Source organism: Lineus longissimus, chromosome 16 (genome assembly GCF_910592395.1).
Source record: "Lineus longissimus chromosome 16, tnLinLong1.2, whole genome shotgun sequence".
Classification (NCBI taxonomy): Eukaryota; Metazoa; Nemertea; class Pilidiophora; order Heteronemertea; family Lineidae; genus Lineus; species Lineus longissimus.
In genome coordinates, this window is record NC_088323.1 from 13,147,866 (window position 1) to 13,162,025 (window position 14,160).

Consider the following 14,160-nt stretch of genomic DNA (forward strand, 5'->3'; position numbering starts at 1 on the left):
GACCCGGTTGACCGGAACCAGAAAACCTCTGCACCCAGGTGACATTTTTGCACGCGAATCGTATACGCTAATGCACAGCAATTTACCTGGGGAGAGATTTTCTTTTTCCAAACAATTCAGCGGGACGCTACGATGTTTACGCAGAGAAGTTGCTGTTCGGTTGAAGATTTCGTCAAAACAGGGCCGAATCAAAGTGTAACGATACCCTGGGGCGAATCGAAATGCATTAAACAACAAGCTGCATCGCTGCCAGAGATTATTTTTCTCTTTCCGCGAAGAAATCGTGCTTTGAACTGGCAACATTCCGCAAAAGATTTTCCGTCTGCTAACTTTTCCGTAGTTTCAAGCGCACCAACATGATCGGTCCGGGGCTGCCCGTTTCGACGACGATTTCGTCAATATCATGGGGTGTGACAATATGTCGACGGTCTGGTTCCATTAATAATGCAATAATATTGAAAGTACATTGGTCTCAATGTCTATTTCTGAGTTTCCATGACAAAATCCTACCTTGAAACCTGAAACCACTCGTCCACAACACAAGCCATTTCTATTTTCAGAAAGCGCATGCGTACTTACTCAAACGCACGCGCTGACCTCAGGTCTCACTAGCCGGTGCGGAGGCCAGGCCTACCTGCCTCCAAAAATGACGCGACGTCATTTCATGCATACCCCTGTTCCAGCGGCTGTAGACTTGGCAGTACCTTACTCTCACACAAACCTATACATTTCTGAATAGCATGTCTCTTGTAGAATACATCTGACCAAGTTTCAACGTCGTCTAGACTTTGCATAGACTGATGTAGCACAATGCATGAGACACCCTGTATATAATATGAGGAAGGCTCAGGCCTTGATAGGGAGCTCTTCGTTAATAGGGCTGGTGAGCGAGAAGACTCGGGGGGGGGGGGGGGGGGTATATAGTTAGGATGATGCCATCATGGCAGTTGACCGAAGAAGCAGTTGGCTAGCACACAATGTCAATGATTGATGGCGAGTAGTTGGTGGGTGGGAGAGGGGGGATATAGTTAGGATGATGCCATCATGGCAGTTGACCCAATAGACGCTGTCGCAGTATAGAAAATAAGTGGGGAGAATGTGGGAAACTAAACACAACAGGAGAAGGATAGGTATTTTTGCCCGGAGATAAGCATAATGATCCCAAGACCCAAGTGTAATTAAGATCTATATTCTCATTCAAAAAGACCTTAGCCGACCCCCTGTCCTGAATAGTTTGAGGTCTCACTAGCCAGTGGTGATCAGGTGTTAATCATGAAGTTATAAGGCATAGAGGTGACATTTTTCAAATTTGCGTTATACAGGGTGTCTCAAGCATTGTGCTACATCAGTCTATGCATGACTCTGTCTAGACGACGTTGAAACTTGGTCAGATGTATTCTACAAGAGAAAAGCTATTCAGAAATGTATAGGTTTGTGTGAGAGTAAGGTACTGCCAAGTCTACAGCCGCTGGAACAGGGGTATGCATGAAATGATGTCGCGTCATTTTTGGAGGCAGGTAGGCCTGGCCTCCGCACCGGCTTGTGAGACCTGAGGGTAGCGCGTGCGTTTGAGTTTGTGCGCATGCGCTTTCTACGGAAAATTGAAATGGCCAGTGTTGTGGACGAGTGGTTTCAGGTTTTACGGTAGGATTTTGTCATGGAAACGGGGAAATAGACATTGAGACCAATGTACTTTCAAGATTATTGCATTATTAATGGAACCAGACCGTCGACATATTGTCACACCCCATGATATTGACGAAATCGTCGTCGAAACTGGCAGCCCCGGACCGATCATGTTGGTGCGCTTGAAACTGCGGAAAAGTTAGCAGACGGAAAATCTTTTGCGGAATTTTGCCAGTTCAGAGCACGATTTCTTCGCGGAAAGAGAAAAATAATCTCTGGCAGCGATGCAGCTTGTTGTTTAATGCATTTCGATTCGCCCCAGGGTATCGTTACACTTTGATTCGGCCCTGTTTTGACGAAATCTTCAACCGAACAGTGGCTTCTCTGCGTAAACATCGTAGCGTCCCGCTGAATTGTTTGGAAAAAGAAAATCTCTCCCCAGGTAAATTGCTGTGCATTAGCGTATACGATTCGCGTGCAAAAATGTCACCTGGGTGCAGAGGTTTTCTGGTTCCGGGTCAAGTTTTTTTCGTTGACGGTATACTCTCTAACCATTAAGCTCGCTAAGAGCTCCCTATAACGCAAATTTGAAAAATTTCACCTCTATGCCTTAATATGTAAAGTCAAGGACTTAGTGAGCCCCCCTTTAGGTCGGGGGAGCTCCCCCGAACCCCCCTACGAGCATATGTTAAGTGCAAGCTCTAACAACTACAGCTGTTACAATGGGGGGACACCCCCCAAACCCCCCTCCGTCGACATAGGTTTTTACCAGTGCGTTGGGGGGAAGCTCCCCCCAAACCCCCCCGGGTGGACAGTCAACTAGCCATTCTGTGTCATACTGCTGGAGGGGGGGTGCGATGGGACCATCCATATAGTTCTTTCCGACACATTTTTGTTTTGGTAATGTAATACATTGTGATTGTCCTTATTCACGCGAATCGGGCGTTTCCAGTGATATACGACACTTAAATGGATTGTCCTCATGCATTCACTTTGGAAACGCATTTTAAAATAGACGTTACGTCTTGTTAATGGGGCACGTCACCATCGCGTACATTTGGGAAAAACTCCCTAACGAGACCGGAGCAGACAGCTGAAAGTAGTTTAATTATTGGCCGCTAGGGTGCAGAATGTACGCCGCTCACCCGAATTTTTCACGCAACTATAGCTAAATAGAGCTAGTTCTAGTTTGTGATTCATTTTGATACTTCAGATTTGGGCAGTAGACCAATATAACTTAGTCGTCAGTGTGGTTTTAAGCAGGGAAAACGTATTTGTTTTTCTTAAAGTGCCTTTTTTGGACGGGTGTGTGCGATTGTTTTGTTTATGTCACGTGACCTCGACCATGTGTCGACACAAAATTGAAATAAACCACCCTTTTCTGTCATTATTTAGGACGGATATTTCTCTAATAAAAATATTAATATAATTGGCCAATTTCTTAGGCATATGTAGCGAATTCCCATGAAGATTTAAATTAGATGTTCTCGTAACCTGTTACAACTGGTCTGATTTATAAATCAGCGCTACAACTGGTCTGATTTATTTATTCAGCGCCATTTTGAAAAACCAAAAAAAAATGTTTGTTGGATATACAATAGTTACTCTCTTTATTTCTCTTCATTCATTATATACTCCCGCACACACGTGTATCTTAAGAGCCCCTCCTAAGAGGGGGGCTTAATATGTAAAGTCAAGGACTTAGTGAGCCCCCCTTTAGGTCGGGGGAGCTCCCCCGAACCCCCCTACGAGCATATGTTAAGTGCAAGCTCTAACAACTACAGCTGTTACAATGGGGGGACACCCCCCCAAACCCCCCTCCGTCGACATAGGTTTTTACCAGTGCGTTGGGGGGAAGCTCCCCCAACCCCCCCCCCCCGGTGGACAGTCAACTAGCCCTTCTGTGTCATACTGCTGGAGGGGGGGTGCGATGGGACCATCCATATAGTTCCTTCCGACACATTTTTGTTTTGGTAATGTAATACATTGTGATTGTCCTTATTCACGGGAATCGGGCGTTTCCAGTGATATACGACACAAATGGGTTGTCCTTATGCATTCACGATGGAAACGCATTTTGAAATAGATGTTACGTCCTGTTGATGGGGCTCGTAATCATCGCGTACATTTGGGAAAAACTCCCTAACGAGACCGGAGCAGACGGCTGAAAGTAGTTCAATTATTGGCCGCTAGGGTTAAGAATGTACGTCGCTCACCCGAATTTTTCACGCAACTATAGCTAAATAGAGCTAGTTCTAGTTTGTGATTCATTTTGATACTTCAGATTTGGGCAGTAGACCAATATAACTTAGTCGTCAGTGTGGTTTTAAGCAGGGAAAACGTATTTGTTTTTCTTAAAGTGCCTTTTTTGGACGGGTGTGTGCGATTGTTTTGTTTATGTCACGTGACCTCGACATGTCGACACAAAATTGATATAAAACCACCCTTTTCTGTCATTATTTAGGACGGATATTTCTCTAATAAAAATACTAATATAATTGGCCAATTTCTTAGGCATATGCAGCGAATTCCCATGAAGATTTAAATTAGATGTTCTCGTAACCTGTTACAACTGGTCTGATTTATAATTCAGCGCTACAACTGGTCTGATTTATTTATTCAGCGCCATTTTGAAAAACCAAAAAAAATTGTTTGTTGGATATACAATATTTACTCTCTTTATTTCACTTCATTTACATTATATACTCCCGCACACACGTGTATCTTAAGAGCCCCTCCTAAAGGGGGTCTTAATATGTAAAGTCAAGGACTTAGTGAGCCCCCCTTTAGGTCGGGGGAGCTCCCCCGAACCCCCCTACGAGCATATGTTAAGTGCAAGCTCTAACAACTACAGCTGTTACAATGGGGGGACACCCCCCAAACCCCCCTCCGTCGACATAGGTTTTTACCAGTGCGTTGGGGGGAAGCTCCCCCCAAACCCCCCCGGTGGACAGTCAACTAGCCCTTCTGTGTCATACTGCTGGAGGGGGGGGGGGTGCGATGAGACCATCCATATAGTTCCTTCCGACACAGTTTTGTTTTGGTAATGTAATACATTGTGATTGTCCTTATTCACGGGAATCGGGCGTTTCCAGTGGTATACGACACTTAAATGGATTGTCCTCATGCATTCACTTTGGAAACGCATTTTAAAATAGATGTTACGTCCTGTTAATGGGGCACGTCATCATCGCGGGAAAACTGGGAAAAACTCCCTAACGAGACCAGAGCAGACGGCTGAAAGTAGTTTACTTATTGGCCGCTAGGGTGCAGAATGTCACTCACCCGAATTTTTCACGCAACTTTTGCTAAATAGAGCTAGTTCTAGTTTGTTATTCATTTTGATACTTCAGATTTGGGCAGTAGACCAATATAACTTAGTCGTCAGTGTGGTTTTAAGCAGGAAAAATGTATTTGTTTTTCTTAAAGTGCCTTTTTTGGACGGGTGTGTGCGATTGTTTTGTTTATGTCACGTGACCTCGACCATGTCGACACAAAATTGATATAAAACCACCTTTTCTGTCATTATTTATGACGGATATTTCTCTAATAAAAATATCAATATAATTGGCCAATTTCTTAGGCATATGTAGCGAATTCCCATGAAGATTTAAATTAGATGTTCTCGTAACCTGTTACAACTGGTCTGATTTATAATTCAGCGCTACAACTGGTCTGATTTATTTATTCAGCGCCATTTTGAAAAACCAAAAAAAATTGTTTGTTGGATATACAATAATTACTCTCTTTATTTCACTTCATTTACATTATATACTCCCGCACACACGTGTATCTTAAGAGCCCCTCCTAAGAGGGGGGCTTAATATGTAAAGTCAAGGACTTAGTGAGCCCCCCTTTAGGTCGGGGGAGCTCCCCCGAACCCCCCTACGAGCATATGTTAAGTGCCAGCTCTAACAATTACAGCTGTTACAATGGGGGGACACCCCCCAAACCCCCTCCGTCGACATAGGTTTTTACCAGTGCGTTGGGGGGAACCCCCCCCCAACCCCCCCCCCCCCCGGTGGACAGTCAACTAGCCCTTCTGTGTCATACTGCTGGAAGGGGGGGATGCGATGGGACCATCCATATAGTTCCTTCCGACACATTTTTGATTTGGTAATGTAATACATTGTGATTGTCCTTATTCACGGGAATCGGGCGTTTCCAGTGATATACGACACTTAAATGGATTGTCCTCATGCATTCACTTTGGAAACACATTTTAAAATAGACGTTACGTCCTGTTAATGGGGCACGTCATCATCGCGTACATTTGGGAAAAACTCCCTAACGAGACCGGAGCAGACAGCTGAAAGTAGTTTAATTATTGGCCGCTAGGGTGCAGAATGTACGCCGCTCACCCGAATTTTTCACGCAACTATAGCTAAATAGAGCTAGTTCTAGTTTGTGATTCATTTTGATACTTCAGATTTGGGCAGTAGACCAATATAACTTAGTCGTCAGTGTGGTTTTAAGCAGGGAAAACGTATTTGTTTTCTTAAAGTGCCTTTTTTGGACGGGTGTGTGCGATTGTTTTGTTTATGTCACGTGACCTCGACCATGTCGACACAAAATTGAAATAAACCACCCTTTTCTGTCATTATTTAGGACGGATATTTCTCTAATAAAAATATTAATATAATTGGCCAATTTCTTAGGCATATGTAGCGAATTCCCATGAAGATTTAAATTAGATGTTCTCGTAACCTGTTACAACTGGTCTGATTTATAATTCAGCGCTACAACTGGTCTGATTTATTTATTCAGCGCCATTTTGAAAAACCAAAAAAAATTGTTTGTTGGATATACAATACTTACTCTCTTTATTTCTCTTCATTCATTTACATTATATACTCCCGCACACACGTGTATCTTAAGAGCCCCTCCTAAGAGGGGGGCTTAATATGTAAAGTCAAGGACTTAGTGAGCCCCCCTTTAGGTCGGGGGAGCTCCCCCGAACCCCCCTACGAGCATATGTTAAGTGCAAGCTCTAACAACTACAGCTGTTACAATGGGGGGACACCCCCCAAACCCCCCTCCGTCGACATAGGTTTTTACCAGTGCGTTGGGGGGAAGCTCCCCCCAAACCCCCCCCCCCCGGTGGACAGTCAACTAGCCCTTCTGTGTCATACTGCTGGAGGGGGGGGGGTGCGATGGGACCATCCATATAGTTCCTTCCGACACATTTTTGTTTTAGTAATGTAATACATTGTGATTGTCCTTATTCACGGGAATCGGGCGTTTCCAGTGATATACGACACTTAAATGGATTGTCCTCATGCATTCACTTTGGAAACGCATTTTAAAATAGATGTTACGTCCTGTTAATGGGGCACGTCATCATCGCGTACATTTGGGAAAAACTCCCTAACGAGACCGGAGCAGCCGGCTGAAAGTAGTTTAATTATTGGCCGCTAGGGTGCAGAATGTACGCCGCTCACCCGAATTTTTCACGCAACTATAGCTGAATAGAGCTAGTTCTAGTTTGTGATTCAATTTGATACTTCAGATTTGGGCAGTAGACCAATATAACTTAGTCGTCAGTGTGGTTTTAAGCAGGGAAAACGTATTTGTTTTTCTTTAAGTGCCTTTTTTGGACGGGTGTGTGCGATTGTTTTGTTTATGTCACGTGACCTCGACCATGTCGACACAAAATTGATATAAAACCACCTTTTCTGTCATTATTTATGACGGATATTTCTCTAATAAAAATATCAATATAATTGGCCAATTTCTTAGGCATATGTAGCGAATTCCCATGAAGATTTAAATTGGATGTTCTCGTAACCTGTTACAACCTTCTGATTTATAATTCAGCGCTACAACTGGTCTGATTTATTTATTCAGCGCCATTTTGAAAAACCAAAAAAAATTGTTTGTTGGATATACAATATTTACTCTCTTTATTTCACTTCATTTACATTATATACTCCCGCACACACGTGTATCTTAAGAGCCCCTCCTAAAGGGGGTCTAAATATGTAAAGTCAAGGACTTAGTGAGCCCCCCTTTAGGTCGGGGGAGCTCCCCCGAACCCCCCTACGAGCATATGTTAAGTGCAAGCTCTAACAACTACAGCTGTTACAATGGGGGTACACCCCCCAAACCCCCCTCCGTCGACATAGGTTTTTACCAGTGCGTTGGGGGGAAGCTCCCCCACCCCCCCCCCCCCCCGGTGGACAGTCAACTAGCCCTTCTGTGTCATACTGCTGGAGGGGGGGGTGCGATGGGACCATCCATATAGTTCCTTCTGACACATTTTTGTTTTGGTAATGTAATACATTGTGATTGTCCTTATTCACGGGAATCGGGCGTTTCCAGTGATATACGACACTTATTAAATGGATTGTCCTCATGCATTTACTTTGGAAACGCATTTTAAAAAAGATGTTACGTCCTGTTAATGGGGCACGTCATCATCGCGTACATTTGGGAAAAACTCCCTAACGAGACCGGAGCAGACGGCTGAAAGTAGTTTAATTATTGGCCGCTAGGGTACAGAATGTACGTCGCTCACCCGAATTTTTTACGCAACTATAGCTGAATAGAGCTAGTTCTAGTTTGTGATTCATTTTGATACTTCAGATTTGGGCAGTAGACCAATATAACTTAGTCGTCAGTGTGGTTTTAAGCTGGAAAAACGTATTTGTTTTTCTTAAAGTGCCTTTTTTGGACGGGTGTGTGCGATTGTTTTGTTTTTATGTCACGTGACCTCGACCATGTCGACACAAAATTGAAATAAACCACCCTTTTCTGTCATTATTTAGGACGGATATTTCTCTAATAAAAATATTAATATAATTGGCCAATTTCTTAGGCATATGATGTAGCGAATTCCCATGAAGATTTAAATTAATTTCAACCAATGGGATAGCAACCACCACCGGAAGATCGCGGAGAAATCGGTAAACTCAACGGAGTTAATTCAGAAAAATACCAAAAAAAATTGTTTGTAGGATATACAATAGTTAATCTCTTTATTTCTCATCATTCATTTACATTATATACTCCCGCACACGCCTGTATCTTAAGAGCCCCTCCTAAAGGGGGTCTTATAAAGGGGGTCTTAGGCCCCCTATTACTAGCATATTTTCTTCATGCCCGTACATGTATTCTAGCTTGTAAGTAATGGGACCAACATTTTCTTGTTTTTATGTTTTCAATTATTACAATTTCAGAAAAGGTCCTATAGCAGAGAAGAAATACATCGTCTACCATTCCTGCCTCATGAACCTGTTCGCCACATGCCCTGTTTGCAGTTCCGAGTCGACTCGAACCATCAAGAAGATTGGCACCTTCATATCTGTCTCCCAGAGATGTGTCAACAAACATTGTGGATTTGAAAGGCAAGTCTAATACAACCACATTGAACTTTGAAGTTTGTTATGTAGGCCTACCCAAACTAATTGGACTTAGAGTTATTACATGTCTTATTAAACAAAAACATATTTCTATCATTACAGAACTTGGAACAGTCAACCAATGTACAATAGGATCACAGCAGGGAATGTTCTCCTATCAAGCGCCATTTTATTTTCTGGGGCGATTCCATCCAAAATCCTGCAGGTGATGAGAATCCTTGGTTGCCAGTCCATCCATAGGAACACTTTTTTCGTACATCAGTCACGGCTCCTCTGGCCAGCTGTTCAGGATGCATGGAGACAAGAGCAGAGAGAAATCTTGGATGCTGTGAAGGAAGCAGATTATTCCTTGGTGGTTGGAGGTGATGGGCGTTCTGATACACCTGGGCATTCAGCAAAGTATGGCTGCTATACACTCATGGATCTGGAGACGAAGAAAATCCTGGACATCGAACTTGTTCAGGTCAGTATTGCAATACATGAATATTCAATTGTTTTGTATTTGAGCACCTGGCAAATGCTGGCTATCATCTACATGTATCATTAATACACCTCATTACATGTACTACAACTAGTCTACTGAGGTGAAATCATCAGTTCACATGGAAAAAGAGGGTCTAATTCGATGCACCAAAGTTCTGCAAGAGGAAGGGATTGTTATGTACAGCATCATTACAGATCGCCACGTTATGATTGCGAAATGGCTGCGCGAGAACCTTCCTGAAACGAAACACTTCTTTGATGTGTGGCACCTTGCCAAGAGTGAGTCGATTATAGGCATACAGGCATGCCCCAAACGAACCCCTGCATGACTGCATGCTTTTCATCATGGCATGTTTTCTATGGCCACCAGGCCTACTAATCCAATAACCCATTCATTGATGCAAAAATATTTTTTATCATAAGGTGTGTTTTCCTTTTTTTATATTTCCAGATCTGGAAGAAGAAAATCCTCAAGATTTCAAAGGAAAAGGACTGCCAACTAGCAGCAGACTGGTGCTAGTCCATGATGAATCATGTGTATTTCATTGCATCAAAAACACCGGAAGGGGACAGCGCACTACTCAAGGCAAAGTGGTTGTCTCTGGATGACCACATGCACAATGTCCATACAGGCCATGGAAAATTATTCCCGAAATGTGCTCACAAAAGAATAAGGAAAAATGCAATGAGAAACAAGAAGTGGTTTGAAGCAGGTAAGACCTTGTGTCACTTTCTAATCTCCCTTTGCCCCAAGAGATAGAGACACCCCAAGTTGGTTCTGTCAGCAACTCTGAGAAATTGTCGATGTTCTAATGTTAGTATACAGATGGATGCAAAAATTATTTTATACCAAACTGTACATCTAAATTTATTAGCTGCCTAAGTTATCTCCATGGCAGAATTGCATCATAGTAATGTGGACATGATTGACCATTTCCCCTTTAAATTCCAGGAACCAAAGTGTCCACCAAAGTGACCAAGGTGATAACGGCAACCCGATTCGTGAATGATATTGGAAAGCTCTCATGTGGGAAGCAGACGTCCGGACTTGAGGCTTTCCATAGTGTCATAAACCACTTCGCCCCAAAGCAGCTGCATTTTCATCATGAAGGAATGAAAAGCAGGTAAAACATCCATTCTCTAACATTTAGGTGATGAAATATTTCATTACACAATACACCAATGAATACTGTAATATGAAGACACACACAACATGTCGCTTTTTTTAATGGTGCATCCTGTACTTACTTCTCTAACAATTACTTTCCGGTTGTACCTAGCAGGACTACACTACAATGAGAATGGAAACAAAGACCAGGCAGTAACAAGCACAGGTGATGAAAGATGGTCAATCATATTTCCAAAAGTCAAGAAGGGGGCTTACTCTGTTCGTCCCATCAAGAAAGCTAGCACACACGGTAAGGCCAAAAGAAATTAGTAATTACAAAATTATGACCATTTTATTAATAAATTTATTTAAATGCTTTCAAATATTAAAATTAATAATAATCTATCACAGTTAACACCAGTACAAATCTTACTCAGAATGTTCTATTCACAGATTATATCCAGAGATTACTTCCTGAAGTCCAACGAAGATGCATCAACAATATCCAACCTGAGAAGAAGAACAAGTACGAAGCACTGTGCGCAAGCTACGATCATCCAGACAAAGCCACTGCTGTTGAAAAGTACCAGACAACGTTCCGTCGTTTTAACAACAAATGAACTTTCAGTCTTTCACTAACTTGTGTCTTTCTTTTTCTTGAGAGTGGGGTATTTAAAACCTACAAGTTCTCCTTCAGCTGGAAATGTCTTTCGAATCACATCCAAAGCACAAGCTGGCAGCGGCACTCGATTTTCTTTCCCTAGGAAGCCCCAGCACCAGGCAACTAGCTGACGATATGCGATGTATCTGTATTTCCTGAAAGGTAGTGGCATTCATTTTAGCTTCTGGTGATGTACCGCTATGTGCAAATTCCGGAAAAATTTAAATGCTTAACTATAACATCATTTTGAATTGTTGAACTATCTTCTTCATCTTGTAAATAAATATATTGATTTGCATAACATAACAAAACCAACTTTACTCTGATTATTGTTTTGTATTTAGGGCTGACTATTGACTTGTAATGATATATGACTCTGGTTGGCTAAACCTAATTACAAAAGTATAATTATTTCTACGTTGAACTTACATATTCATATTGATCTCCCCGTCTATGCCCACTCGGTGTTTCTTTTGGTACAACCTGTAGGCCGCTTGTAGAACCCATACATCCAGGCAGTTGGAGCTGAACCCTGGATGCTTAGTAATGCATACGATGTCGCCACCGTGGTCGGCATTGAATTCTTCCATCTTGTTCAAAATGGGGACCTTTTCAGAGCAGCACGCATTTTCTTCAGGGAAAGGTGACTTCACACACACCTTTCCACAGTCGCACCTAGTAATTAGAAGAAAAATACTTGTAAATGTATGGAAGTCAAGTTTTATTTGGAAGCACTACAGCTATTTTACAGGTGCATTCACTTCACAGTGTTAGTCAAGCCAAGCCTGCATCTTGGACTTGGCATGTACACATGGATGGACTGTTCCACTGTACAATACAATAATAGGCTGGCAGGGTAGATTATCTGCATCGTTTTGGCATTTCTCGGAAATACATAGCACGGACCAAAGTTCGAAGGTTAACATTAGGCTAACTGACATTTTCAGACAATGTTTGACACACGTACCAATCCGTTGTGTTCATTCTTGATGCCCATCTGGCCTTCACCCCGTCCGGATCGTCAAAATGAGAATCTGACTCAGAAGCCGAAGTTTCCGAGCCAGACCCATTGCCACTGCCTTCGGAGTTGAAACTCGGCTCGAATTGGTACCCCTGAACCTCTCCTGCCACCATAACGCGATCCTCGAGTTCATCTCCCTTTAAATCAACCGATGATATTGATTCACTCGCTCCAGCATGTCCAGAACTTGCTAAATCGTCGTCACTCTCGAAATCGAAGAACTACTGATATTGTCCGCCATTGTTATTGCTAATGATACACGATAATACGTCATCAACGGAAGACGGCGCTAGTGGTCGTTTTTGTAGCAGACGATGTTTGTGGAGCCCGGTACAAGTAACAAAAAGCTCCAAAAAAAATTAATATGTAAAGTCAAGGACTTAGTGAGCCCCCCTTTAGGTCGGGGGAGCTCCCCCGAACCCCCCTACGAGCATATGTTAAGTGCAAGCTCTAACAACTACAGCTGTTACAATGGGGGGGGGGACACCCCCCAAACCCCCCTCCGTCGACATAGGTTTTTACCAGTGCGTTGGGGGAAGCTCCCCCCGAACCCCCCCCCCCCCCCGGTGGACAGTCAACTAGCCCTTCTGTGTCATACTGCTGGAGGGGGGGGGGGTGCGATGGGACCATCCATATAGTTCCTTCTGACACATTTTTGTTTTGGTAATGTAATACATTGTGATTGTCCTTATTCGGGAATCGGGCGTTTCCAGTGATATACGACACAAATGGGTTGTCCTCATGCATTCACTTTGGAAACGCATTTTAAAATAGATGTTATGTCCTGTTAATGGGGCACGTCATCATCGCGTACATTTGGGAAAAACTCCCTAACGAGACCGGACGACTGAAAGTAGTTTACTTATTGGCCGCTAGGGTTCAGAATGTCGCTCACCCGAATTTTTCACGCAACTTTTGCTAAATAGAGCTAGTTCCAGTTTGTAATTCATTTTGATACTTCAGATTTGGGTAGTAGACTAAAATAACTTAGTCGTCAGTGTGGTTTTAAGCTGGAAAAACGTATTTGTTTTTCTTAGAGTGCCTTTTTTGGACGGGTGTGTGCGATTGTTTTGTTTATGTCACGTGACCTCGACCATGTCGACACAAAATTGAAATAAACCACCCTTTTCTGTCATTATTTATGACGGATATTTCTCTAATAAAAATATTAATATAATTGGCCAATTTCTTAGGCATATGTAGCGAATTCCCAAGAAGATTTAAATTAGATGTTCTCGTAACCTGTTACAACTGGTCTGATTTATAAATCAGCGCTACAACTGGTCTGATTTATTTATTCAGCGCCATTTTGAAAAACCAAAAAAAAATGTTTGTTGGATATACAATAGTTACTCTCTTTATTTCTCTTCATTCATTATATACTCCCGCACACACGTGTATCTTAAGAGCCCCTCCTAAGAGGGGGGCTTAATATGTAAAGTCAAGGACTTAGTGAGCCCCCCTTTAGGTCGGGGGAGCTCCCCCGAACCCCCCTACGAGCATATGTTAAGTGCAAGCTCCAACAACTACAGCTGTTACAATGGGGGGACACCCCCCAAACCCCCCTCCGTCGACATAGGATTTTATTACCAGTGCATTGGGGGGGAAGCTCCCCCCAAACCCCCCCCCCCCCCCGGTGGACAGTCAACTAGCCCTTCTGTGTCATACTGCTGGAGGGGGGGGGGGGGGGTGCGATGGGACCATCCATATAGTTCCTTCCGACACATTTTTGTTTTGGTAATGTAATACATTGTGATTGTCCTTATTCACGGGAATCGGGCGTTTCCAGTGATATACGACACTTATTAAATGGATTGTCCTCATGCATTCACTTTGGAAACGCATTTTAAAATAGATGTTACGTCCCGTTAATGGGGCACGTCATCATCGCGTACATTTG

General features: G+C 42.9%; 2 protein-coding genes and 1 long non-coding RNA gene across 4 annotated transcripts; 2 read left to right on the top strand and 1 right to left on the bottom strand.

The window, feature by feature from the left end:
- The first annotated feature begins 8,558 nt into the window (after positions 1-8,558).
- LOC135500411 (uncharacterized) lies at positions 8,559-10,034 on the top strand. The gene is made up of 4 exons (XM_064791869.1): positions 8,559-8,574; positions 8,805-8,972; positions 9,090-9,450; positions 9,922-10,034. Exons 2-4 carry the CDS (start codon positions 8,854-8,856, stop codon positions 9,988-9,990), a joined length of 549 nt encoding a protein of 182 aa, XP_064647939.1. The 5' UTR covers positions 8,559-8,574; positions 8,805-8,853; the 3' UTR covers positions 9,991-10,034.
- LOC135500412 (uncharacterized) lies at positions 10,033-11,120 on the top strand. 2 transcript variants are annotated; one of them, XR_010449441.1, is made up of 4 exons: positions 10,033-10,183; positions 10,423-10,594; positions 10,751-10,888; positions 11,032-11,120. It is a non-coding gene; the product is annotated as an uncharacterized LOC135500412 (long non-coding RNA). The 2 variants fall into 2 exon arrangements; XR_010449440.1 differs by having other exon boundaries at positions 10,754-10,888.
- Positions 10,905-12,493, bottom strand: LOC135500410 (P2X purinoceptor 7-like). Its single transcript, XM_064791867.1, has 3 exons — positions 12,207-12,493; positions 11,669-11,914; positions 10,905-11,394 (listed from the first exon to the last, which is right to left on the bottom strand). Exons 1-3 carry the CDS (start codon positions 12,371-12,373, stop codon positions 11,214-11,216), a joined length of 594 nt encoding a protein of 197 aa, XP_064647937.1. The 5' UTR covers positions 12,374-12,493; the 3' UTR covers positions 10,905-11,213.
- Between the last annotated feature and the right edge of the window lie 1,667 nt (positions 12,494-14,160).

Bases quoted from the DNA above. Each gene is read 5' to 3' on its own strand.
- LOC135500410 (XM_064791867.1), bottom strand. From the start codon at position 12,373: ATGGTGGCAGGAGAGGTTCAGGGGTACCAATTCGAGCCGAGTTTCAAC. The intron at 11,915-12,206 runs GTACGTGTGTCA...TCTAATTACTAG, and splicing joins AGAATGAACACAACGGATTG to GTGCGACTGTGGAAAGGTGT. The intron at 11,395-11,668 runs GTAAGTTCAACG...ACTACCTTTCAG, and splicing joins GGGGAGATCAATATGAATAT to GAAATACAGATACATCGCAT.
- LOC135500411 (XM_064791869.1), top strand. From the start codon at position 8,854: ATGAACCTGTTCGCCACATGCCCTGTTTGCAGTTCCGAGTCGACTCGA. The intron at 8,973-9,089 runs GCAAGTCTAATA...CTATCATTACAG, and splicing joins AAACATTGTGGATTTGAAAG to AACTTGGAACAGTCAACCAA. The intron at 9,451-9,921 runs GTCAGTATTGCA...TTATATTTCCAG, and splicing joins TGGACATCGAACTTGTTCAG to ATCTGGAAGAAGAAAATCCT.